General features: G+C 30.9%; 1 protein-coding gene across 1 annotated transcript; it reads right to left on the reverse strand.

Annotated features, from left to right (window-relative positions):
* Positions 1-463: 463 nt before the first annotated feature.
* LOC148618836 (von Willebrand factor A domain-containing protein 3A-like) lies at positions 464-26461 on the reverse strand. Its single transcript, XM_088578096.1, has 33 exons — positions 26272-26461; positions 24157-24306; positions 21765-21861; positions 21168-21295; positions 20635-20724; positions 18476-18530; positions 17862-17963; positions 17198-17304; positions 16693-16818; positions 16179-16287; positions 15788-15853; positions 15441-15572; positions 14735-14873; positions 13643-13746; positions 13229-13404; positions 12276-12395; positions 10770-10844; positions 10288-10382; positions 9574-9819; positions 9140-9258; positions 8079-8192; positions 7747-7840; positions 7460-7579; positions 6880-6977; positions 6260-6378; positions 5655-5797; positions 4678-4822; positions 4127-4271; positions 3410-3561; positions 2931-3057; positions 2192-2289; positions 1724-1776; positions 464-1351 (listed from the first exon to the last, which is right to left on the reverse strand). Exons 1-33 carry the CDS (start codon positions 26334-26336, stop codon positions 1302-1304), a joined length of 3759 nt encoding a protein of 1252 aa, XP_088434222.1. The 5' UTR covers positions 26337-26461; the 3' UTR covers positions 464-1301.
* Positions 26462-26463: the final 2 nt, after the last annotated feature.

Below are 26463 nucleotides of genomic sequence, written 5' to 3' on the forward strand. Positions count from 1 at the left end.
AATTTTTAATGGAAACTTGGACACTTATTAAGATCAAAGGATTTTAATAAATTAATTACCCATTAAGGTGATAAAAGGATCGATTGCTCATTAATGTTATAATACCTTTTTACCCAGTAATCATCTTTTATTGTTTTCTTTCCAATCAAGTCCATCAAGACGGTTCTCTTTGACATATACACCATGCCTATTATTGCTATATTGTTATGAAATTACCAATAATGATAATGTTAACGTCTTTTTATTACAATTTAAAGTTAAATTTTAATTATTTCTTAGCATTGCTAATATTTCTTGTAAACTACGGTACATCGCTTAGTCATGTTTCATGCTATTTTTAGGGTAAGGTCTAAAATGTGTAACCCGTACCCGTTCAAACTTTTTCCCGTACCCAAATATTGTTTTCCTAAAATATTCATTCTAAGAGACTAGGTAATATCTATCCTGAATAAAAAATCAAGGGTTGGTAAGTTTTTTCTTTTATTTTTTTTTTACATAAACTATAACATAAGATAGACTAGTTTAAAAGTGGACGGTAAACATTTATAAAAGGATATAAACATTAATTTAACATAAGTCAAAGCAGCATGAGAGATTCAATGACAAAATCCATTATGAATACAATACAATCAGAACTTCTTTCAATGCACACTTTTATTTCAAACAGGGCCTATTGTGTCTGCCCACGACCCCAAGAATTCATAAGATACGGTACAAATAAGGAATTACAGTAGAAGGATTTTCATATTGTTCATTTTTTTATAAAAAAAAAATGAGTAGACAATAAAAATACAGCCATAATTCCTTTCTACACAATACAAATTAGGAGAAAATAACAATATAGAATAGTCTTGATTCTGTTTTGTATGCCTCTATCCAGAAAAAGGACAAACTGGTTGCCATATATAAATACAGATAAGAGCATAAATTTAGAATGAGGGTTGAATATTCAACCTCTACATTTTACTAAATGTTGCATTTTGTACCAGAATTCTCATGTAGAATAAATTCATAAATTCACAGTTACAGAAAACTATATGAGGCACCAAGTTTCGATTTGAATGGAAATTAAATGTTTTGGAAAGCAATTTAAGACTATGTTCTAACTACACCCATATCTAAAAATGTCTCCTATAAAATACATTTTAACAAGAACATTGTAAAAATATGTATAAAATATTCATGAAAGAAACACAATGTATTATCACAGATATCACAATTAGACCTTTCTAAGTTCGAAATAAAAGATCATATAAAATGCACTATTGTAAATGGAATATGTTTCTTTGGATTTCATGCCATCACCGGGCTGCTGTCTTAGGCTTGCCAACTATAAATGGAGGAGCATTTCCTACAAGAGAAAAAAAGCATTAAAACATCTTGTGCGACCAAGATATTCAATTAAAAATATTATGTGCATTTAGTTTTTTACAAAATCAATACTTCAATGAGATTTTTGAGATACATGTATACAATAAATAGAATTTTTACCCCCTTAGTTGACCAACATTGTATGACTGATTTTAGCAAGTATTGTACTGATACACAGGCTATTTTATTTGTTTGCATGATTATCAAACAATACACAATAACAAGAATACAATGAATATATACTAGTGAGTTCTCATAAATATATAGAAGTAGGTATACCTTGGAAAGACTAAACTACAGAACCTTATGTCTGAGACAAACACCATAGACAAGATCGAATTCTTTATCTTACCTTTATTTGATGCTGGTTTCTCACTTGTTGATACTTTCGATTGATACAACGATCTAAAAATGAAACATTACAATGACAGCATACTAGAAAAAAATTATCACAAGTTTAAATATTTTTTTAATACTGGTATATCAGCATGTTTATTAACACTTGGGTAACCCTTGTGCTGTTGGTATGTTGTACCATACACTTTTTTTCAGTTTGTATGGAAAACCCTTACATGCCCTTGCATAGTTTTGACAAAAGTATTAATTTGAATTGGTTGCTAAAATTTATTCCAACAAGAACTTTCCATTTAGAAGGGTCACATGACTAAGACTAATACAATTATTAGATTTCCAACATTAAGTCATATCTAATTTTAACAAAAGTAAAGTTTAAATTTTACAATGTCAAAGTTCATAGGATCAATAAATGGACATATAAATTACACTTCAGTTTTCATAGATGCTTCCATATAAAATTTACCTGTATTGTTTTGCTTGAGCAAGGAACTTTCTGGCAAGTGCTATTTCACTACCAAGTCTGCGTAGATCATCACCTTCAAAGTCAGGTAAGTGAGGATACTGTAAATATTAAATAAATCAATAAGGTTGATTAAGAGCTGTGCTCTGTCTTAATTTAATTGAAAAAAATGAAGGCAAGCTCAAACAATAACATTTAATTAGGAGATGTGCTCAAAAACTGACAAAAATGTAAGTTTTCAGCAGATTTTTTTAAGATAAAGGTAATACTGGTAATGCCCATGCAACCTACCTAGATAAATAATTCTTTCTAAAGTAAAGATGTATCAAAATTTCAACAACAGCTACATACATGGTATAGGCATTAAATTCTGATAATGCAAATGAAACAATTTTTCACGAATTTTTTTTTTGTTTCCTTAAAAAAAAATTCAATGGTTTGTCAAATTTTCTAGACACATGATCAAAATCGATTACCAATTTGGAATGGCACAATTTTGCATCTTCAAATACAGAAAAAGAAATATTTGTTGAGTCTCTATATTTATATTTGCCTAATTTTATCATGCTAAATCAACAGAAAACATAGGTAGTTAATAGCATGAATTTGAATTTGAGATAAGATCATGACAAACATGCATAAAAGGAAATTTTTCCTTCTTTTAAATCTGACTTAATGTTGAAACATGTAAAAAGCACTGAAGCTCAGAGTGTTGATAAAAACACAAATTTATAAAATATACCTCTGTATCTCCAAATCCTTCTGTTAGTAGTTTATGTGCAAATAATTGAGCATCAAAGTCACTGTGACATTTATGAAACCTTCCTCCAGTTTGTGACGCCAGTAACTTAAGGAAGTTGTTGGCAGTGCTGTATAGAAAGAGAAAAAAACAAAACAAACATGTCATATTATTGTTTGATGTAATCTCATTTTGTATTCTGTAAGTTTTTGGTTCTTATTTATTTTCTTGCCAACATCAAAAGTGGTGATGTATCACCCCATCATGAATTAATCATCTTATATTTAAACATCATCAAGGATGTTAAGTCTCACATCACATTATCAGAATGATTCATATTAATTAAAAAGCAAATTACAGCCTATGAGTCCTGCTAAATTTCTTTTAATTTTCTCCCATGACTTAACATCCTAAGTTAGTTCCCTTTTACATGATTTTCTTCATATCTAGTTTCAAAGTCAAACATACTATTAAAAAAATACCTGTCTGAACAATTAAATGAGATGGTATTAATTTGTATGTTTCTGTCATTATTCCATTCTCCAACCTCCCTCAGTACCAGGGATGTACTGGTGTCTGGTTTACCATCAGTTAACATGTAAATAGCCTCTATTTCTGGGTCATCAAATGCCATCTGAAAATACAAAATGCATAATAACAGAAACAAACATTTTTAAGATAACTACATTATAGCCCAGAGAAACTCTACAAGAATATGAAACTTTTTTCTGTCTTAGATGTTATATAAGACTTGAATGGTGAAATCTGTCTTAATCAAATCACTTTTGAACTGAAGGTTTTCTTCCGTTTAGGCAGGTATTTGATTGACAGGGTTTAATCATCATATTTGATAGAAAGGATTTCAGAAGATGTCTGGTGAAGACTGGTGTTCAGTTAATTTGGGGTTCAGTTTAGACTTGTACTGAGAATAGGCCATCCAAAATTAATCATACTCCCAATTAATCATACTCCCAAGTAATTAGTTCTCCTTCAAATAATCAACATACATATAGTCCAAAGTCACCCTTTTAAAAAGAATGCACTATTCACATCAATACACATTGGTATGATCTTTTCTTGATGTTGTTCAAAATGAACTTTTTGATGACAATGGTTCAAGGAAATATTTTTAAAATTGGTGTTGCAAGAAAAGAAAATTATTGACTTTTACATGTGAAACAATAGATTCTATTGTTTACCCTGAGTGCTTCCAGAGTACATGTATTTCCAGAAGCTTTGAACTTTGAACTCCAGTTGACAGCATCATGACAGTTTTCCTGTGTAGCTGGCTGTATTCTATCGTTCCATTTCTCACAGTTGCCAGAAAATCTTACTACATTAAACCTGTAATTAATAGAAGGCAAGTTTTATACTATAAGTAATTTTAGAATAATGTATCTAAAATATTGTGACAAAAACATTTTTAAAGGTATAATAGGTAAAAAAAACCTCTCTGATTTTGTTTCGCCAAAAATTGTAATTGTACTAAATATATTTTATAATTATGAGAGGCTTGGTAAAAACATTCATGCTCATACTATAGTACAATGTTGCATTATAGTTGAATAAAAAAAGCTTGTTTATATACTTCATACAACCATTTTATAAAGAATTCCATTACTTCTTAAATACTTATTAAGTAATTAAAAAATAGAGAAGAGATGTTAACTAATTATTCTCTAACTCAGTATCTTTATACAAACTGAACATCTTTAAATTAATAAGATAAATAAGACACATAAATACTAACCTAGCCCCCAGTCTATACAGTTGGTCCCAGACCAATGAAGCTAGTTCCTGTTTTAGTTCTGGCATATAGGGGTCCATGGACCCTGAAGTATCTACTAGTATCATACACTTTGTATGGACTAATGTTCCAAAAACCCTTCTACTGCCTACAACATCAAAATATATGTAGGTAAGAGATTTTTAAATTTATGTTCTCTACATCCTCCAAAGTTAGGGTTTTTGAGTCCACCTTTGGTTCCTCAAACCCCTGACATCACTCATTCATATTTAGCGGATATCTTCCTGCCAATTCTGATTGGTTGCCTCTCCAAGTGTGAAGCACCAATGAAAATCCATTTCACATATAATGACAGTGGAAAGATAAAAAATAACACAAGGTAATGGATGATCCGATATGTAAGATGTCACAATTGATTCAATATGAGCAAAAATGATAACTGTCAATTATGTTTTAGAGTCTTCAATGGAAAAAAATAGACATTATGTGCAGCCATTTTGTAAGTTATATCAAAGAGTTTCTATTACAAGTGATTAGATTGGGTTTTGATTCCAGGTTGAAAATATTTTCTCATATATATCAAATCACATAAATATTTGCATTTTATAAGTATTCTTTAAGTATTATTATGTTATTTCTGAAGATAATAACTTAACTTTCTTTCCACACATAATGAAGAACCTTAAAGTTTCAGTTTCAATAAACAACTACAATAAAGTCACATAACCTTGGAACAAAACATATATTCTACTAAGCACTCTCAAAGACCCATGTGTAGCCTTGGACTGACGTTTTCATCCCAATGGGGTTGTTGTCTCTTTGACATATACACCATACCCATTCTCATGATATTGATATATCATGCAACTTGTGGATATGGATTAGCAGTATTATAAATTAATACAACTATCCACTGACTGGCATTTGTTAGTACTGTAATCCAAGAGTTTTAAAAATATTGTTTTTATTATTGTACTTACCACTTAGAAGCCACTGTAATCTCTTTAAGTATCTCTTTAAGACTCTCTCAACCTGTTTCTCATATTCCTTTAGTTCATGTGGTAACAACTGTAGATGTTTTATTGTACCCTTCACATTGATACTGGGGAATATGTCACAATATCTAAAAAAATTTAACATCCCCAGTTAACTGTGTGTTCAGTTTTAATATGATGTTGCATGTGTTGATGTGCTAGGTATTATCCCCACTCATTCAATATAGTGAAAATGGAAAACTCCCGTATAACAGGAAGTTTATACTAGGCACCAATCAAAATCACTTATGATGCCTCATCTACATAAAGCCAAATACCAACTTTCACATCAATTCATGAATTGGAATTTGAGATAATGGCAACAAAATTAATTTGGAGGGAATGAAAGACAAAGAGATTCCAATATACCACCCATTCCTTGGGTGGATGTAAAGTGTCTATGATATATTCTGACAATAAAGCAACCTTACCCTTAATAAATTAGTTTAGCAGTAATCAGTATTTAACAATGAAACCAATTAGAATACTAAACCATTTTTAGTACACATCCTGACTTTACCACCATGAAATTCTTGTTCCCCTAGACTTACTTTGCAGAGACTTGTTTATGGAGAGCTTTAACATTATCCTCTGTGTGTTTACAGTCAGGTCCTGATATTAACTTGTTCAGGTCTAACTTCAGTTTAGACAAACTATATAATCTCATCCACTACAAAATAAAGTTGTGTATAAAATTATTACAGTAAATGTTAATAATTTTCAGTTACTGTACACCATTAAATATTTGTGGTAGTTTTATTTTTCTACATCTGCAATAAGACCTCTAACATTAAAAGAACTGTCATGACAAATTTCTGTAAAAAAAAACAGGATTTGAGAAACAATCATAAATATAAAACCATATGAAAATATTTTCTGAAACTGCACACAAAAAATGCATTAAAATTGCCCAGTTTACATTATGAAAATCTTCAAAATAATGATCACCGGCATTTTCAAAGTTTGAGATAAATCTATGTGTATACTCTTTCAAGCCTTTTTTTAGACTAAATGATTACTAGTTTTACATCATTAAATGTAAAATACAGTTTGAAGAGAAGAAAAGGCTAAAACTTCTTTGTCTAATCAAGTTAAGGTTAAAGTTGTGAAAAACCTGATAAATTTACATTTACGAATGGTTAACTATTGTAATAATCAATATCGAACTTACTTCTTTGGTGGTAACAACATCTTCTAGATCAGGAATAGTAATATGATTTACTGTTTTCCTCACAGATTTGGTGGATGGATATTTCTTGTAGACTGTGCCTAAAATAATATAAAAAAAATATTCATTCAGGAAATGTCAAGTCTTTTTTTTTCTAACGACTCTTTGACATCAGATACATGTAATATTACTTTTATTATTTAGTTATAAAAGAAAGTAAAAACTCAGAGTATGAATATGGTAGTATATAGCTACAAACTAAACCTCTGTGATATAAAAGTGATATGTGCTCACTTTAAGTAAGGGAGATAATGGAAATGATCTAACCTTCTTCCCTGTCAAATGTAGGAGAAAGGAGGTGAAGAAAACACTAGTTGGAAATGATCTAACCTTTTCCCTGTCAAATGTAGGAGAAAGGAGATAAAGAGAACATTAGTTGTTTAAGAAATTATTCACATCATGAAAGGCATGGAATACATGAAATATTTGCTGATTGCCATCTTACTTCAATCAGTCATGAAAACATTTATAGTTATTCTATTTCTATAGAATAAATAATTTCATCCATTATTAGAATTTTCACCTGTTCCATCCCCACCAGGATGTTTGTTATCCAGGAAGAAACTACCAGTCATTATCTTCTTTGATTTAACATGCTTCATTGGATCTTTGGATGCTGATTTTGGTCTGTCTCTGGCTATTGCTGAAATATCAAATGACAGTGTACTTATGAAGAATGTGTTTCATACATGTAGTTTAAATTTACAATTTTAAATATAGGTTTATCTAATTATTAATGACCTCAATAACAAACAACATTTCCTTATCAACGTCTTTTTAAAATTAGATTTAATGAAATACTTGACTAACCTTCAGGATTAGTGGTGTCTCTAATTCTGATCCTAGGAGCACTCATTGGTCTTCTTAAATGTAAAGATTGCCTACTTTCTGTTTCCACAGTTTCCTGCACAAGCAGATATTTATAATATAATAGATGTTTATATTCATACACTCATGACAGTAATCCTCATAACTTTAAGAATTTTTTAAGTGGAATTCAAGTAGATTCAAATATAAACAATCATTCCGAGAAATAGGCTTCAGTTTTGATTTACAGTTTTTTCTCCCTTTTTCAAGAAAACAAGATTAACTTTAATTTGCAATTTTCAGCAATCAGAAATTCTACGGTATCTGATTCATACCTGTTTTTCAGTTCTTGCTGAATGAAAGGCAGGAGAAGAACCAGACGTGATAGCCTTCAGTTTAAATGACTCTGGTGCTGGCAATGCTTTAATCTCTTCCATGTAAGGGTGGTTCTAAAATAAATGATTAGGACAGTGAAAAAGTTGGTCAAAATGGTGCATAAAAGGTTATATACAAAGTTATCTAGAATTAGGTAAGTCATAAATTAAGACTTCTTTTAATAGTACTGCTAAGTGGTCTATTGCTATTGCATTGTGCTTTAGTCTGAACAGTTTTTATGCACAAACAACTTAGTATGGGCATATGTAGATATGCAGTCTATGTATATTTCTATTGGTTTATCTGTCACATGTCCAATTAAGTTTGAATGAACAAACTTTAGGATTTTCAAGTAAAAACATAGGTCACTAAACTTGATATAGAAATAATTGAGCCTTAAAAAAGGTAATTTTTACATGGATTCTGTGGGAAATTTCAATATTTCGTAAACTATTAAAGGAGTGGTAGATATAATTTCTTCTAAATTTACAAAAAGAACACTAAACTGACATTCTTTCATTTTCAAAAAGAAAATTTAGAGTTACTGAACTTTTTTTCTTGCAATATTAATAAAAAACTAAAATTCCCATAGCATTTCTATAAAACATTTTTCCCCTTAAAAAGTGGCCCTATATAATTAATTTTACCATAGAATTTTATAGGTCAAAATTTCTTTTGAAATAATTTAAACAAAGTGGATTAAAATATGCATGTATAATTTTGTATGACAGAAAAGAATGCTCAGTGTTACAGGTATGGTATATCTGAACTATTTAAAGAAAAATTCTAATACAGTAAATCCTTTCTAAACTGATTCTGACTGTTGACAGGTGGATTTGCTCAGTTTGGACAGATTCAAAATGTATTGACACTGATATGATGGGGTTTCAAGAATGTCTGATTTATTTTGGTTAGGTTCAGGAAGACATGTTTCACTGAATAAGGAATAAAACTCTTACATTTCAAATACATACAGTCTTTAAAACGTTCTGTCAAAAATCTGTGATTAAAAGTAACTTACAAATCTGTTTCTGTATTTCTTTTTCACATTATCAATCAAAATCTGTACTTTTCTTGAGAAATTCATGGCTTTGTCTATCTCTATAGTTATATACTGGATGTCATCACTTTCAATTATACCTGAAAGTATAAATTTTCATGCATCTTATAAGGTTAAGCTTTGTGTAATTAAAAACCATCAAATAGAAAATGGAATTTCCCTATTGGGCTTCATGCTAGTAATGTCTCTACTTTTGCTGTAGACAAAATTTATGTTTCAAATAAAATCATGTACATGTATCCTATCTACACATTTTCTAGACATCTTTAGCATATCAATGATGTCTATTACTCTTCTACCCAGTAATAACAATAATCACTGCAAACTTGTGTTGCACAAAATATTTCTTGTATTATTTCATGCCTTTAGCTAAAACATATTGTTATTTTGCTCACCTGTTTCTCTGAACCAATGAAATCTACCACCACTACAGTGAGCCATATTACGTAAACATTCCCCAGTCCTGGTGATGTTGGCATAGCGACCAGGTATAGCACCATGAGCATCATAATCATCAACATTGAATAATATACAATGAAGTTGGATTCCTCTTCCACTGGTTGACTGTTCAATATATGACATACACTGGTCCTGACTCTGGTCGGGTACCCCACTAGTGAACAGATAAATGCCTTCAGCAACTAGAAGAAGTGAAAAATCAATCTATGTAACTAGTGCATTTGAGATTAAAATCAATATCAATTTGAAATATGATTTTTCTTTCTATGTAAAACATTTAAAGTGAATGTCAAAAATAGCTTTGTTTTTTTTTATACAAGTACTACCAATTAAATGTTTTGCATATCTTTATCAAATGAAAGCATTGCATAAATTTAATTACAAGTGAGTATGTTTACTAACAAACTTAAGGTAAGTTAATTGGCTTAAATATTATGATTTGAAAAAACTACCGCCCACATCTACAGTTTACATAAAATACCTAAGATACACATCTGACCATTGACTTATGTGGCAAAACCCCCTTATCTATAGTTTTTTAGTCGATTTAAGTCAAAATTCGGTGATTCCACTTATACCCCATATCGACTTATAAGTAAAAAAATATGGTACTAGTATATTTTCGAAAAATGCAGAAATAAATAGTTTACCAATTTTGTGCTTTATTTCTTCTTCATTTTCAACAGCCAGTTTAAAAGCTGAAAGGAAATTTCTGCTGCCACCACATTGCAAATCTAACACCCATCTACAAAATATTATGAATATTATAAAAGCTTGGAAATTGGAAACTAGATCTAAAATTGCACAAAAATATTACTCTATGATTATCTGGCCTGGGTTTCATTAAACAAATCTCAAGTTGAGAATTTCATGAAATCCTGAATTTTTTCCTTGGTTTCAATTTAAAGTGATTTGATTGGTCAAGAAGTGTATGAAAAAAATCCAAATTTGAGATTTTTTTATGAAACCAGCAGCCAGGCACTGATCGTAAAGTTAATCAAATTCTGAAATACAATTGAGAACAATAAATGACAATACTAATCTATGTTTGAACACATTTGACAATACTGAATATATAAATGATGAATTTTACATGGAATCTAAAAGAATTAAAATGAATTAAAGTTTTTACCTCCAAGCTTCTTGCAAATTCCTTTCAGTCGGTTTCATCATTGTGGGCTTCCATGACACAGCTTTACTTCCAAATCTATAATCACATGATGAAAGCACGAATGAGATCAAGCTAATCCACAATATTTTGAATGGCAACTATCAACTAAGTTTTCATTACAAACTTTATGAGTTAGAACTCTTATTACATGTATGAAGTAATTAAATGTAGACATCACATTCATTACTGATTCTGGACATTTTAATAATGTAACTACTTTTAAAAATCAAATAGCAGCTAACTGCACAATTTCTAAAACATTAACACTTGACAATAAAATAGTTACTTTCGGCAATTTAAAAAAAAATTGGTTTTCATCTCTGTAGATATTATTGAATAATTTTTGGGGGGTTTTAAATTTATTACAGCAAAATTTTGTTGGTTTGTGATGAGCTGGTGATCTAATTTTGTGGATATGATGTCAAGTGACTGTTTATGTTTTCAATAACAAGAGGCTCCTAGGAGCCAGAATCGCTCACCTGGTTGAATTCTGTCTTTCAAGGGCAATAAATTTAACAAGAAGCTATCCAACAATTTTGACTCAAGAAGACTTTGGTAGGACTTATTGTAAGAGTCATTTCAGCAATTGAAAGTTTCTTTCTATCTATCATAGTTTTCAAGATATTGGCTGAAAACTGAAAAAAGGCCTTTTCCCCCTTTCAAGGGCAATTACTCTTATAAGGAGTCATCTGACAACTTTTATGTCTGAAGACTATTGTAGTCCTAAAAATAAGGATCATTTCAGCTATTGAAAGAATTTGCTAAACCAAACAGTTTTTGAGACATATGCGAAAAACTACTCTCTGACTTCTATGTTCTATTTTTAGTAACCGCAGCCATGTTTTTCGATGGATCAAAAATCCCCACACTAGTTCTATGAAAGATACCCCAAGGAACATTCATACTAAGTTTGGTTCCAATTGGTAGAGTAGCATCAGAGGAAAAGATTTTTGAAAGAAATAACATTAAAAATAGCAAAAACTGTTAAAAAGGGTAATAACTCCAACATGGCTTAATGGATTAAAATGAAAATTAAACCGCAGATAGATCTCATCATGCTAAACACTTTTAACCACGTCAGAATTTAGCTAAACCTAACGGTTTTTGTGATATATGCAAAAAAACTACTGTGTGACCCCTATGTTCTATTTTTAAAAACCATGGCCATGTTTTTCAATGGATCAAAAATCTCCACATCAGTTCTATGCAGGATACCCCAAGGAACATTCATACCATGTTTGGTTCCAATTGGTCAAGTAGTTTCAGAGGAGAAGAATTTTGAAAAAATATTAACAATGACGGACGACGACGGATGCCAAATGAAGGCAATAGGTCACATGGCCTTCGGCCAGGTGAGCTAAAAATGACTGTTTCAATGGAAACCTGAATTTCTGGTTTTACTAACCTATGAAACCATGAAAATCTGTGCAAGAAGAACAATTACAGTTTAATAAAATGCCTACTTACGCAATGATATTAAAGTATTTCTTGTTTGGTAGTTGTTGTTCCATCAAAAGTCTAAGTGAATGTTGTATATGTACTAAGTAATTTACATTAGACACTGACATGTCTATCAATATCACAACACTGTAAAAATATAGACATCAGATATGTATTATACACACAACAGAGTGAAAGAACTTAAGAACTGCAGGTAAATAAAAAAGAAACAATATATCATAAACTGTTTTCTGTTTTATTGTTGCAATATGTATTACTGTATTTTTCATACAATATAAATAATCAAAGTCAATCTTTACATATTTTAATCAAGTATTCCATATTCACAAAAGATACACTTCCTAAAAAAATGATGGTAAAAGTCAGTTCAAAACAATGTGTGTTATCTGAATTTAAAAATCTTCGTAATTTCATAGGCTTTAGCACAGTTTTTGGTATTTTTCTCCACCTATCATATACTACTGTGATTTATCAATTAAGAATGTCCCTATCTGATGATTGAGGGTATATTTACATTAACTATTTACTATGCCACAAATAAATTTTTTTCATTCAATGCAAATCTTTCTCTGTTTTGTAGACTGATAATGGACCTCTTCTTGTAATTTTTACCAGTAGATTCATTTTCACCAAATCTCTTATCAGTTCCGTTTACTGACTGCATTGTTTTGCTGTTAGAGTGAGTAAAACAGTTAATTTCAGGGTATAGAGTTGGTCTTCCCTTAATAGAATAAAATGACTATTACCAAATGAATCTGCCTTAAGCAGCTAACTGGAAATTAACAAGAATTAATCAAAATTTCTATCACACAAAGACTTAAATACATTTGAAGTAATAGAAAGTTTTACCTCATCCTTGATTGCCCAGTTAACTCCCTAAGACAATTAATCTGGTGACAATCATTTAACCAACTCTATCCCCGTTAGCTAGTATTTCACTAAGATAACTGTTAACTTACTTCTTCTCTACAACAGTACCAAATATTCTCCTACTGCCACTAGCTAACCAGTCTATTCTTTTCTCATACAACCCTACAGCAGCATTCAGCTGTTTCTGATACTCAAACAACTGTGTCATGTCTACATGAACATTCTTCACTGAACCATCATGCCATTGGAACTGTACCATAGCTTTCTGCAGATACAATATAAATCTATGAACTGTATGAATACTTTCACATATTTGAGCTCAGAAAAACAAGTTTAAAATTGCAGTATATAATAACAAAATTAAAGAGAAGAACTTCATCATTTATCAATTACTCATGAATGAATATGATTTTTGTTATACTTTTTTTTATACTATAATCATTCTTATTTTATCATTATTTCTTAAAATATTGACTAATGCATTTATTTCTATTTATAATTACCTCGTGAACCTGTGACTGAACAGCCTTTTTAATCACAGGAATAAACTCCTCTTTATATGAGTAAGCATTTGGTGCTAGGACCTGATACAAGTCTAGTTTTCTAGCTGTAATTTCAAACAAATTCAACAAAAAAATAAAACTGCATATCATAAAATAGCAATAGTAATTGCATAATAATTTCCATCTCACTAAATGTGAATATATCACAAAAATGACAACAACTATCAATTTATCTGATAAGAGATAGATTTAATCAGTCAACATGTTGAACACATAGACAGGTATCATTAGAACCAGATTCACTAAACATGGTAAGTGCAAAGTTCATTTTCAGTCAAGATGTCACGAAATTCAATGTATCAATATTATCATTTTTTAATATGATGACACATCTTTAGTACACATTTTAATAATAGAAGAACCACACAAAGATTTCTCAGATATTTCAAGACAAACATCATTTTATTGCTTGAAAATTTAAATACAATAAGGTTAGAAACTCATGAAAACATGAAGTTACACACATTGTCATGCTATGCATACCCCAACTCATACAGAAAGTTACACACATTGTCATGCTAGGCACACCCCACACTGATACAGGCTGTTACACACATTGTCATGCTAGGCACACCCCACACTGATACAGAAAGTTACACACATTGTCATGCTAGGCACACCCCACACTGATACAGGATGTTACACACATTGTCATGCTAGGCACACCCCACACTGATACAGAAAGTTACACACATTGTTATGCTAGGCAAACCCCACACTGATACAGGAAGTTACACACAGTCATGCTAGGCATACGTCAAGTCATACAGGAAGTTGATATTGGAGAGCCAAGAAAATCACTTACAACATATGCCCTATGTGAAGCCACACACAAAATTTGAAATAAATCTGTTCATTGGGAGGCAAGATAATTGTGACAAAATTCGTGTGGACAAGGTGATTCCAATATACCAACATATTGAGTGGGGTATAAAAGGAGGACACCAAAAAGCAAGAAAGATAAGGTTATAAACAAAAAGGAAAAATATCATCATAGACTTACTGACTTTAGAAACAGAAACAGAAACGTACCTTTTAAACCATGTTGTTTAATCCATTCTAGTGAACACCTAGCCTGGAACTTTGGCATATCTATCTTTAACTGTAGGTCATGGCCAGGTGGTCTTGGTAAAAATCTAGACTGTGGTAGTTTGGATACTTCTGTTGAGATCTGAAATGATTGTTTTAGTACAAATATTCAAATTAATCAAGCAAAGTTCTGAAGTTCATCAATAAAAAAATTCATCAATCTGACCATACTGTTGTTAACAATGTAGAAAATAGATATTTTTTATTAAGATGGAATGGTATGAAAATGTACTTCCTTACATTGTTAAATGCCCAATAAATGTTCAGTTATGATGAAAACGATTGAGAAAATAATTTGGTATAGAGGTAGTGACAGAGACAGCAAAACTTGTTAGAAATTTTGATGGTCTACATTTATGTAAATGTGAAATTATTCTGACAGCTTCATGGGTTGATATTTATAATATTTCATCCCTTGCCTAATGCTTTCATAGAATGATTGAAGCTATGATAGTAAGAATTTGAAGAGCTCTGTCTATAAGAATTGTTTATGAAAATGTTGTAACAAGGTAAATTTTGTGAGAAAAAAATAATTATAATATACAACTTTAAATTAGCTTTTTTGTAAATGGAGGAAAAAACTGAAAAAAACCTACTACCTATGAGTTTTTAATTCCAACATTACCATTTGGACACCCTTGTCTCATACCTCATTTATAATACTGATGAGAGCACTTCCCATCATACCCTGCCTCATCTCCTTTATCTTGTTAATAACATCCTGTGCTTTCTGTATTTCTTTAAGAATAATGCTTATTTCTGTTCCAGTATAAATTTGTTCCTGTAATGGTTGAAAAAAATGAGTTATCTCCCCTCTCTATGCAGCAGCAATAACACAAAAAATAAAAAATTAACTATATCATAAAGCAGCTACTGTTTGTTTCCTTTTTTCTCTTTTTGTTTTTTCACATTATACAATGCAGTACTATTTACGATATTCATTTAATTTATCTTAACTGAAGATATAATGTTATGTTTCTCAACAAAGATACAGACCTCACAGCTTGCAGTATAACAGTGGTATGATCCTCCTGATGCTTCAGCTAAGTTTCTTAGGGTTAACTATAGAATCAAAGAAAGCTTAATTAAGAAAACTAAATAAATAAAGAGAAACATTTGCACCATTTATTCCACCAGTTTTAATTTTAAAAATTTTTTATCAACAAGAAATTTATTAGTAATAAAAATATTTGAGATTCTAGAACTGATGGTATTCAATCTTTTAACCATGACAGTTTTATTTTTTAGACATGGAAATGTTAGTAGTAATCAAAATATTTGAGATTTTAGAACTTAAAACTTGCTTGCTATCTGAATTTTTTAAGCTTAAATCATGAAAGTGCATTTTATTTCAGTGATCAAATATTTCATGTTTTAAGAAACTCACATTAGTCAGATGATTGCTACAGTCATATGCAACACAGTTGACTTCTATGTGTCTGCCAACTCCCATCTGATGGATGTAATCACATAATACCTCTGTCGTTTGGTCTGGACTGGAAATTAAGTCAATGTTTTTGTATAAATAATAATATCTAAACTGATTCTCTCCTCTTTATTTATGTTAAACGATGTGTAAAATGAAGTCTTTTCAATCAAATCTTTTCTTTTTATCATTTACTTTAACAGTAACTAAAAGCATAGATAAAACTATGGAAAGTTGATCTTATGATCACAGACAAAAAACTTAATCTTGCATTTAAAACTTTTGAAGAGAAAAGGATCATTATATGAATTCAAAATCCTAAAATAACTGAAATGAGTTATCTCCCTTTCTGGCTGATGTTAGGAATTTAAAACACTTCAAGTTGGGATAGTTTGCAGTCAGACAATGGACTTTGGATTGAATAACTTCACAGACCTTTGAAGCAGATTGTTATGAAAAATGGGTAAATACTTACACACTTCCAAGGATGAGAAGTATGGAGTCAATATCTTTAACTGTCATGACATGTTTCATAGCCTTGAGCAGGTTACAACCTCCACTCTGTCTCAACCGTAAAACCCATTCTTTACCTTCCTCTATACTGTGAAAACAAACAAGTCTCTAGATATTAAAGACCTTAAAATGAAATCAAACTGTATGTACAGTAGAACTGTTTAGTGAAATCCAGCCCAAAGAATATAATTGCCAAGTTATGGCATTTTCTCAATAACTTTTAATCAGTCAAATATAACTTGTAGAGACACATCAGGACTCAGATTGAAGATTGGAATGGTTACATTGAATAACAAAATACATTACTCAATACTCCATCTCATTACAGTCAGCAATTAATATCAGTACAAGATTTTATCAAATATCAACAACTGAACCCCTGTTTTCAAACTTAAATCAGTAGTTAAATTTACGGCTAAGATATTGTTATACATTGAATGATATAACAGGCCAAACATTTAACTTACATCCTGATATTTACATCTCTTGAAACAGGCCATAGTGGATCAACATCTGTACCAAATGACATTACATATATAGAAACTGCTTTTGATAATTGCTCATCAAGTAAATGCTGAAAGATAGAAACAAATTGCATAATCAGGGATATTGCATATTTATGTCTGTAATCTGAAACTCATAAATTTCAAATTACAGAAGAACTGGAAAGTCATTAATCTTACTTAAGACTATCAGCTTTACATTTTAACTAATTCCAAATGCTAGATTATAGCTTTTGTGTATCAAGTTGCAAAGAATTTGATGTTCTACAGCAATAAACTTTGGTCAACTAGTGAGATTTTCAGTGGAAATCATCAATATTTTTATCAGGTTTGATTTTGACACTTGAATAAACATTCTTTTTAATTTTGAACCCAAATTCTAAACACAACTTCCTTTGGAAGAAAAACAGATAAACAATATTCCACAAATAGTTGATTATCAAAACAGACAAAATTAATTTCTCTGTATTTAACTGATTGTATACTGTTACAATAAAACAGTGATGAAGAGCAATGCATATGAACATGCACAACAAAGGCATTAAATGTCCATGAAAAAAGTAAAGCATGTCTTAGTTAAAGTAGGTATGGGGAATGAATGGTGTACATCTGTTAATAGTCAACTTACTACAAGGTTTTCCTGTAATGTCTGTAATCTACCAAATCCAGCATTGGCATCTGACATATCAACAACAACAGCAACCCTTTGGGCTCTAATATTTCCAAATATCTATAACATAATTATATACTATTTGATAATGGACTTTGCTTTAAAACATGTTTTAAATTTAATTTTTGCAAAAGAAGAGAAATGTAGCCAATAAAACTTTCATATGTAGATTAATGTAATATATATTCAGTATAGCGGAAAAGGAAGTCAAATAAGAATACTTTTGAATGGTATGAAAAATGTTGCTCGACCATAAACAAAAGTATGAAGTCATATGATGCCTTGACAGAGAACGAACAATTCAGCTTTAAGCATGTGTTTAACACTAAGCAAGAAAGCTTGTATGATACATTTCATCCTTCTTAGAGATGGATGAATACATCTGAATGATGAATACCTTTAAATTGATACCTCTGAATGATGAATATCTCTGAATGAGTACAATTAATCAAATACCTTTGATTGTATAAGAAAACATATAGCAAATATTTTCCAGACAGATGTACTCAAATGCCTGTAACAATTTGAATCTAAAGATCAATTATAAACAGCAGTGTGTTGAACAGGCTTACCCTTCTGCTTCCTTGTAGATTCCACTTAATTCTTTTTGTAAATTCTTCAATTGCACTGTAATGAAAGTTAAACAGACATCAAAATTAGTGATAAAGACCAATAGATAAATTGACTTAAAACAAGTATTTGTAATAAACAGTTGCCTTTATCATTCAACCTTCATAATTGCTTTAAGAAAAGACAATCTTTGATTGAAAAGATAAAGTACTTAAAGTTTTCAACAGAAAAAACAAAACAAAAAAGCCTTGAAAGATTCTGATGCAAAAATGTTACAATCTGTGTAGCATTAAATTATACAAATATTTTGCTGTCACAACTGAAAATTAATTTAAAATACGATAATGACATTGCTGAAAAAAACACGACCAATAGATGTCTAGACCTACATTATCATCATATATTTGTCAGCACATAAGAGTCATGAAAAAGTATATAAAATACTAATCAAATTAAAAACAAGAGGCTCCCAATACCCTGAATCCTTCACCTGGTTATTTTTTTCCTTTTAAGGGCATGAACTCTAACTGACAATTTTGACTCACTTGACTTTGGTAGATCTACTGATAAGGATCCTGACATCAATCAAAAGTTTCTCTCTATCTATTATAGTTTTAAAGATATTGGCTAAAACATAATTTTTGCCTTTCAAGGGTAATAAATCTAACAAGGAGTTGTCTGACAACTATGATCCCTGCAAACTTTTGTAGGCCTGATCATAAGGATCATTTCAGCAAATGAAAGTTTTTTTCTAACTAAAAAATTATACTGACTGACCCTATGTTCCATTTTTAGTAACGGCTGCCATGTTTTTCAACGAATCAAAAATCCCCACATCAGGCTATGCATGTTCCCAAAGGAACTTTCATACCAAATTTGGTTCCAATTGGTCTAGTAATATCAGAGGAGTAAATTTTTCAAAGGAATAGGGATAAAAGGTCAAAAAGGGCACTAACTCCAATGGCTAAACAAATTACAACAAAAATTTGACCAGAAATAGATTTTATCATGGTTAACACTTTTATCCAGTCAAAAATTGGTTTAACCTAACGATTTTGGAGATAAATGTAAAAAACTTCTGTCTGAACTCTATGTTCTATTTTTAGTAACAGTGTTAATGTTTTTCAATGGATCAAAAATCCCCACACCAATATTATGCAGAATACCCTAAGGAACATTCATACAAAGTTTGGTTCTGATTGGTCTTGTAGTTTCATAGGAGAAGATTTTTTAAAGAAATAACATTTAAAACAGAAAAAAAAATGTTGAAAAAGGGCAATAACTCCAACATAGTATTATAGATTAAAATAAAAATTTGATCAGAGATAGATCTCATCATGTTAAACACTTTTACCCTGTCAAAATTTAAATATGTTTAAATAATAATGCTTTTATACCTTCTGAGTAACAGATTACACAAAGTAGGCACAGTTCAGAACAGAGTCCAATGGCTACTTGACCTGCTTATACCATTGGTGACCCAAGTAAAATAATTATTTGTATTCTTAATTAAATACCTAGCTCAACTTGGTAAAAATATAATGTGTTTTTTTTTTCTATACTGATAATCTTCAAAACCAAAGATCAAAATATCACTAATTCTCTATGAGAGTCAGAAAGCTTTTATACCAGTTGTGAAAAAATATTTGAAAATACATACACTCACATTAAATACAAAAGTGGAAATACTGCCCAATTCATAGATAGTAAACATTGGTTATATGACAGAACAAATTCATTAGTGAGAATAACAAAAAAAACAGCATAAAATAAGTCAAACTTAGAGATTATGAGTCAAATTTATGATATACGGCATATTTACTCATAGAGATACATAAACATGTACATGTAGAATATCTGAGACCTACGTCATAGGACAAGAAAGTATGACCCAGACAAAAGTTTTAAGTAAAAGGACATACAGTTGGCCATTAGAACAAAGGTCAGAGTCACATGAAGATCATTATGATATGCTAATCATTGCCTCATTACAATGGATGTATAAACAATGATATGCTTTCTGTCTCTTGATTTCATTCGCTTCATTATATAAAATGAGGTGTTTCAAATGCATTAGTTAGGATATCAAATCACAATCACCTCCATACACTTATCAAAGTATGATATTTTAATTTAGTTAGGCATATCTACATTAACTTACACATTGAGTTTATATTCAAATTCATTAACATCATAAGCATCAAACTGTATGTGCTGTACCGCCTTTCCTGTTTTGTGGTCTGGCTTCATTCTGTAAAGTATTGAAAGATAAATTGTAAGAAAGTATAATAAAGCCAAGTATGTTATGATTGTTTGACAGGCAATTTAATCAGTCCACTGGTGTTACTTAAGATTTCAAAGTAATGTGTGAAGAAACTTTGTAATATCAATATTGATTTATTTAAATCTATGTTGCAGTGAAGAAATATATAAATTTACATAATTTCAAGGTTCCTTACATATCCAGCATTTATTACATTTAATTCATTTCATTTTCGACAGCATGGAATCAGAATATTAAATTAAAAACATTCATTTTGTTGTAAGAGGCAATAAATCTGGTACTAATTCAGGAATCAGGCAGAATCAAGTAGACATCAATTACACATTAGATTTTATCTACTTAACACAATTCTCATAAACAACATTAACAAAACTGAATTAAGATTTAAGATAATTAAATTTAAAGTGTACCCTGAAACTTTTCCTTTATCAACAAGGTCTTTCAGAGTTAACTTCATATGTTCGATAGAATGTGACTTCAACCACTCCTCTGATGTCTGTAAGTCTGCACGCATGGCAGCTTCTGCATCTTTAAGTCTCTATCAAATACCATCACAAAATATATAACAGGCTCGTTACAACATCAAGTGCCAACTTTATTATACCAGAATTTATCAAAGTATTTAATTTAAAATTTCAACCCCATGTATGGTATACCATCTACATATAATAAAATATGGAATTAAAATTGTTATTTTTTATAACTGAAAAAATAAACTTTTGACTGTTCAGTTTTATGAGATATATGTAATAGTGATAACAATGTGTATGATTTGATTTCCAAATGTGCCTGTAACATCAACTTAAGGAATGACTGATATTTTTCTGCCAATGAAGAATTTACTCCTATCAAGTGATGCAAACTAAATAACCAACAAAACAGGTTATTGCACGTATGCACTATGGTCACTGAGGATTTTTCAATGAATGCACTGGAATGATGCGATCTTGTTTACAAGGATGGAAGTTTACTTTCAAAATTGGTCCCATCCATTGTATCAAACTTACCATAAGATCTCTGGTATGGTTGACACTGGTCTGAGTTAATGGATGGGGAGGCTTTACATTCTTCATAACAGGATTAACCCATTTCACTTCTTTCTCACTAAAGAAAAAAACATTATTTGTAATCTGAAACTTTGAGTCTGCCATTGCTTAGAAAACAGAAAAAGTTAAATATAAAAGCAACCATTATATATACATGTGCAATACATATTCAAGCAAGCAACATCACAAGTGTACACAGAAATTTTGATAAAATCTTTTCATTTAATTGGTACAATCATTTTTAAAGAAGTCAAGCAAATTGAAAACAGAAAGTAAATTTATTGACATTCAATATTTATTTATTCAAATTACTGATGCATTTTACCTAGAAGTCTTAGCTGAACATATTTACATGCAGTTTATTTCACTTCAAGGATTTATGGTAACAGTTGTGCATAACCAAAATTTTGTACTCTTAATAATAAATATAGCAGTTCCTTTATTAATAAAGAGCTCTGCAGAGTGCAGCATGATAGGCCAATTTGATTAAAATCAGCTGTTATGATACACTACACTGCCTTACATTCCATACATAAGGCAGTGTAGCATATCATATCAGCTGATTTTAATCAGATTGCAGGATACGACAGCAGAAGAAAATTTTCAAAATCAGACAAAAAATAAAATGATTTTTTGGGGCATTGCCCATTATAACTAATAAACCATAAAGGACATCCTAAATTCTGATTAAAAAATGCAGGCAGGGATTTCATGGAGGAATAAAAAATAATTAAATCTGATAAAAAATAAACAAGAGGCTCCCAGGAGCCTGAATCGCTCACCTGGTTGAATTTTGTCTTTCAAGGGTAATAAATTTAACAAGAAGTTGTCCCACAATTTTGACTCAAGAAGACTTTGGTAGGACTTATCATAAGGATCATTTCAGCAATTGAAAGTTTCTTTCTATCTGTCATAGTTTTCAAGATATTGGCTGAAAACTGTTAAAAAAAACTGTCATTTTTCCCCTTTCAAGGGCAACAACTCTCACAAAGAGACAACTTTTATGTCTGAAGACTTTTGACTTTTGTAGTCCTAATAATAAGGAACATTTTAGCTATAGATAGAATTTGGCTGAACCTAATGGTTTTGGAGATATATGCAAAAACTACTGTCTGACTACTATGTTCTATTTTTAGAAACGGTAGTCATGTTTTTTGACGGATCAAAAATCCCCACATTAGTACTAAGCAGGATACCCCTAGGAACATTTGTATCAAGCTTGGTTTCAATTCGTAAAGTAGTGTCAGAGGAGAAGATTTTTGAAAGAAATAACATTAAAAATAGCAAAAAATGTTGAAAAAAGGACTATAACTCCAACATGGCTTAACAGATTAATACAAAAATTAGACCACTGATAGATCTCATCATTCTGAACACTTTTACCCCGTCAAAATTTAGCTAAATCTAATGGTTTAGGTGATATATGTGAAAACTACTGTTTAACCACTATTTATATTAACGGCTGCCATGTTTTTTGACGGATAAACAATTCCCACCCTGATTCTATGAAGGATACCACAAGGAACATTCGCACCAAGTTTGGTTCCAATTGGTAAAGTAGTGTCAAAGGAAAAGATTTTGAAAGAAATGCCATTAAAAATAACAAAAAACGTTGAAAAGGGGCAATAACTCCAACATGGCTTTACGAGTTTAAACGAAAGTTTGACCGCAGATAGATCTCATCATTCTGAACAATTTTACCCTGTCAAAATTAAGCAAATTCTAACGGTTTTGGAGATATATGTGAAAAACTATTGTCTGACCCCTATGTTCTATTTTTAGTAACAGCGGCCATGTTTTTCGACAGATCGAAAATGGTTCCAATTGGTCAAGTAGTATCAGAGGAGAAGTGTTTCGAAAAATTGTTAATGACGACAGACGACAATTACAATGGATGCCAAGTGATGGCAATAGCTCACATGGCCATTGGCTAGGTGAGCTGAAAAGTTGTTTTTTGGACAGGTGGTCCAATTTTCCCAGCCCTTTACCCCGAAAAAGTTAAAGATAAGTCTATCCTGTAAAAAAACTTTTTAAAAAAAATAAAAGGAACACATCCACATCTGAATCATCAAAACTGGATTAACAATAGACTTTTTTCCGTCAATTATAACGATTATACCTATTTCCTTTGAGCCCTTAATTTAAAAAGGGTGGGGCAAAAACCTCCAAAAATTATATGACCATCTGCCATGTCTCCAGGATAATGTATTAAAAAGATATAAGATAAGTTTAATTCATGTAATTGTTAATAAATGAAAGTTTATGGATGCTAACGTCACAGAGGACACCATGGTGATACCAATATACGTCCACCAAGTTATTTTGCAGTCATATAAAAATTATAAAAACATACTCAGGTATGTCTCTTAAAAGCTCATTGATTTCATCATCATCTTCTTCTTCTTCATCTTCATCTAACTCAGAAACTTCAAATTCTTCTTCTCCTGGAGGTTCTTCATCTGTCAATGTTTCTTTTTCTCCTCTTTCCTTTCTGTTTTCCTCTCTGAAATATGACCAATGTTCAAATAAGTGAAAAATGTAACAAAAATATGTGAAAAAATACTGCCTGACCCCTATGTTATATTTATAGTAATGACGGCCATGTTTTTCAATAGATCAAAAACCCCCACCAGATTTCTATGCAGAATAACCCCAGAAACATTCATACCAAATCTGGTTCCAATTGGTCAAGTAGTGTCAGAGGAGAAGAGTTTTGAAAAATTGTTAATGATGACAACGACGGGCACCAAGTGATGGTAATAGCTCACTTGGCCTTCGGACAGGTGAGCTAAAAAATGTATGTGATTAAGCATTTGTCAACTATTTCTTAGTATACTAAAACTTTTTAAAGCCGTATGCAATTCAGTATAGATATAAAATATCTAAAGCATTCCAGAAATAATAGCAATTATTCAAGTTTTTCTTGAGGGAAGAAATCCTCACAACTTTTTCCTATCATCAAAATTAACTTTAATCTAAGAACTTGTGTACTGAATTAATTTATATTGATCATTTGAATTGTTATACTTTGAATAATCATCAAGTTGCTAAAATAAGGAATAAAAGGACAATACAGTGATCAAGTTCAAACATATCTAAACACAAGTTTATTGTTGTAAATGGTTCAAATTGAACTCTTTGATTTATTTCTGAAATTCAACATTCTGATTTAAAAGGACATTTAATAAACACACAACAAAATTTGTGATGCATCGTAGCAATGTGCCAGTTTGCATAATATTTAAGTTTGATGTTGGTTTACATGGAAAACCATGAAAACAAAACTCTCCAGCATACTGCATAATTGGACTACAAACTACTAGTTTGCCTTTTCTAATTTCTAAACTTGCAAGTTGAAATTCAATTTAAAGATCTCTTGGTCAAAACTGTCTCTAAAATCATTCAAACTTGAGCAACAATCATTGAAATAAAGCATGTCCTTAGATACAACTCCCTCTCAAATAGCTACATTTCTCAGTTGATATGCTCAAGTCCTACAAGTTATTGTATAGACACCATATGTGTCATGTAAAAGCACTTAGTTACTGGGCACCTAGTTACAGAGACACATATATTAACATAAATGCCAGTCTTAGAATAAAAATTCAACAATTATGTCTGGTGCAGGAAATACTAGCCATGTTTTTTAAGGCCTGAAGCACCTTCAGCTCCATCATTATAACACATGACCGAATAGCTAAATAGAATGATTACTACAAAAAGCAATGTCATCAGACCATAGACTGACACCATTCCTGAGAAATGCATCATCGAAAGTCTTACCCATTGTCTATAAGCAAAGATTAATTTCTATATGTCATTTCTGGGCTTCCAATGTCAAATTGATCAGCATATTTAGTTTGCAGTTCAGAACATACACGATTCCAGGTTTGAACAGATATCCATTATTTAGCCTAAGGGGACACATGTTCACACAAAAACTTTTCATTGTTTGTGCTAACTTGTTTCACAGGAGAGGATGGAAAATCAGTTGGCAAAAATTACTCACTGGTGAGAGCAGCTCCTTCACCAGTAGATTCTGCGCTGGTAGAAGGATATGTTTTGATAGGTACAATGTATATGAATTACACAGATTCAGGATGCATAAAAACTGACATGACGGGAACCTCGGTAAGTCTTAAGTCAAATGTTTGCTTTAGACAGATTCTAAGTTTATTTTGGGTTGGGTAATGAGTTTTATTCACTGAAGTGTAGAAGTATTGATATGTAACTGCCTTAACATAATAAACTTATTAAAATTCATTTTAGTTGGATTTTTTTATTTAAAGGTGTATTTCTGACAGCTGACAGCAACATTGATTTCGTCATCTTAAAAGGATGCATCTGCTTTCATATTATATTTATTACCCTTAAATAAATCTAGCATGCCACGGCATGGGCATATATGGTAAAATCTACCTTTCTTTTGAGTTATGATTTGTAAAATTGCATAATAAAGCTTTTTTACCCAGAATCTTCCTCAAGTGGATACATTCTCCGTCCACCATATCCCCCACCACCAAAAATATCCATATCTACAGTACTTAAGGATAAGTTTCTAAATTCTCAGACGAAAATAATTAAGTCGAGTAACATATTTTGTCAGCCATATTGTTGTTATTGTTGCCAACAGGTCCGTCCTTCGAATAGCAAGCGTATT

The sequence above is a fragment of the Perna viridis genome, chromosome 4 (assembly GCF_037379345.1).
Source record: "Perna viridis isolate PV_CMFRI_1.1 ecotype Kerala chromosome 4, ASM3737934v1, whole genome shotgun sequence".
Taxonomy (NCBI): domain Eukaryota; kingdom Metazoa; phylum Mollusca; class Bivalvia; order Mytilida; family Mytilidae; genus Perna; species Perna viridis.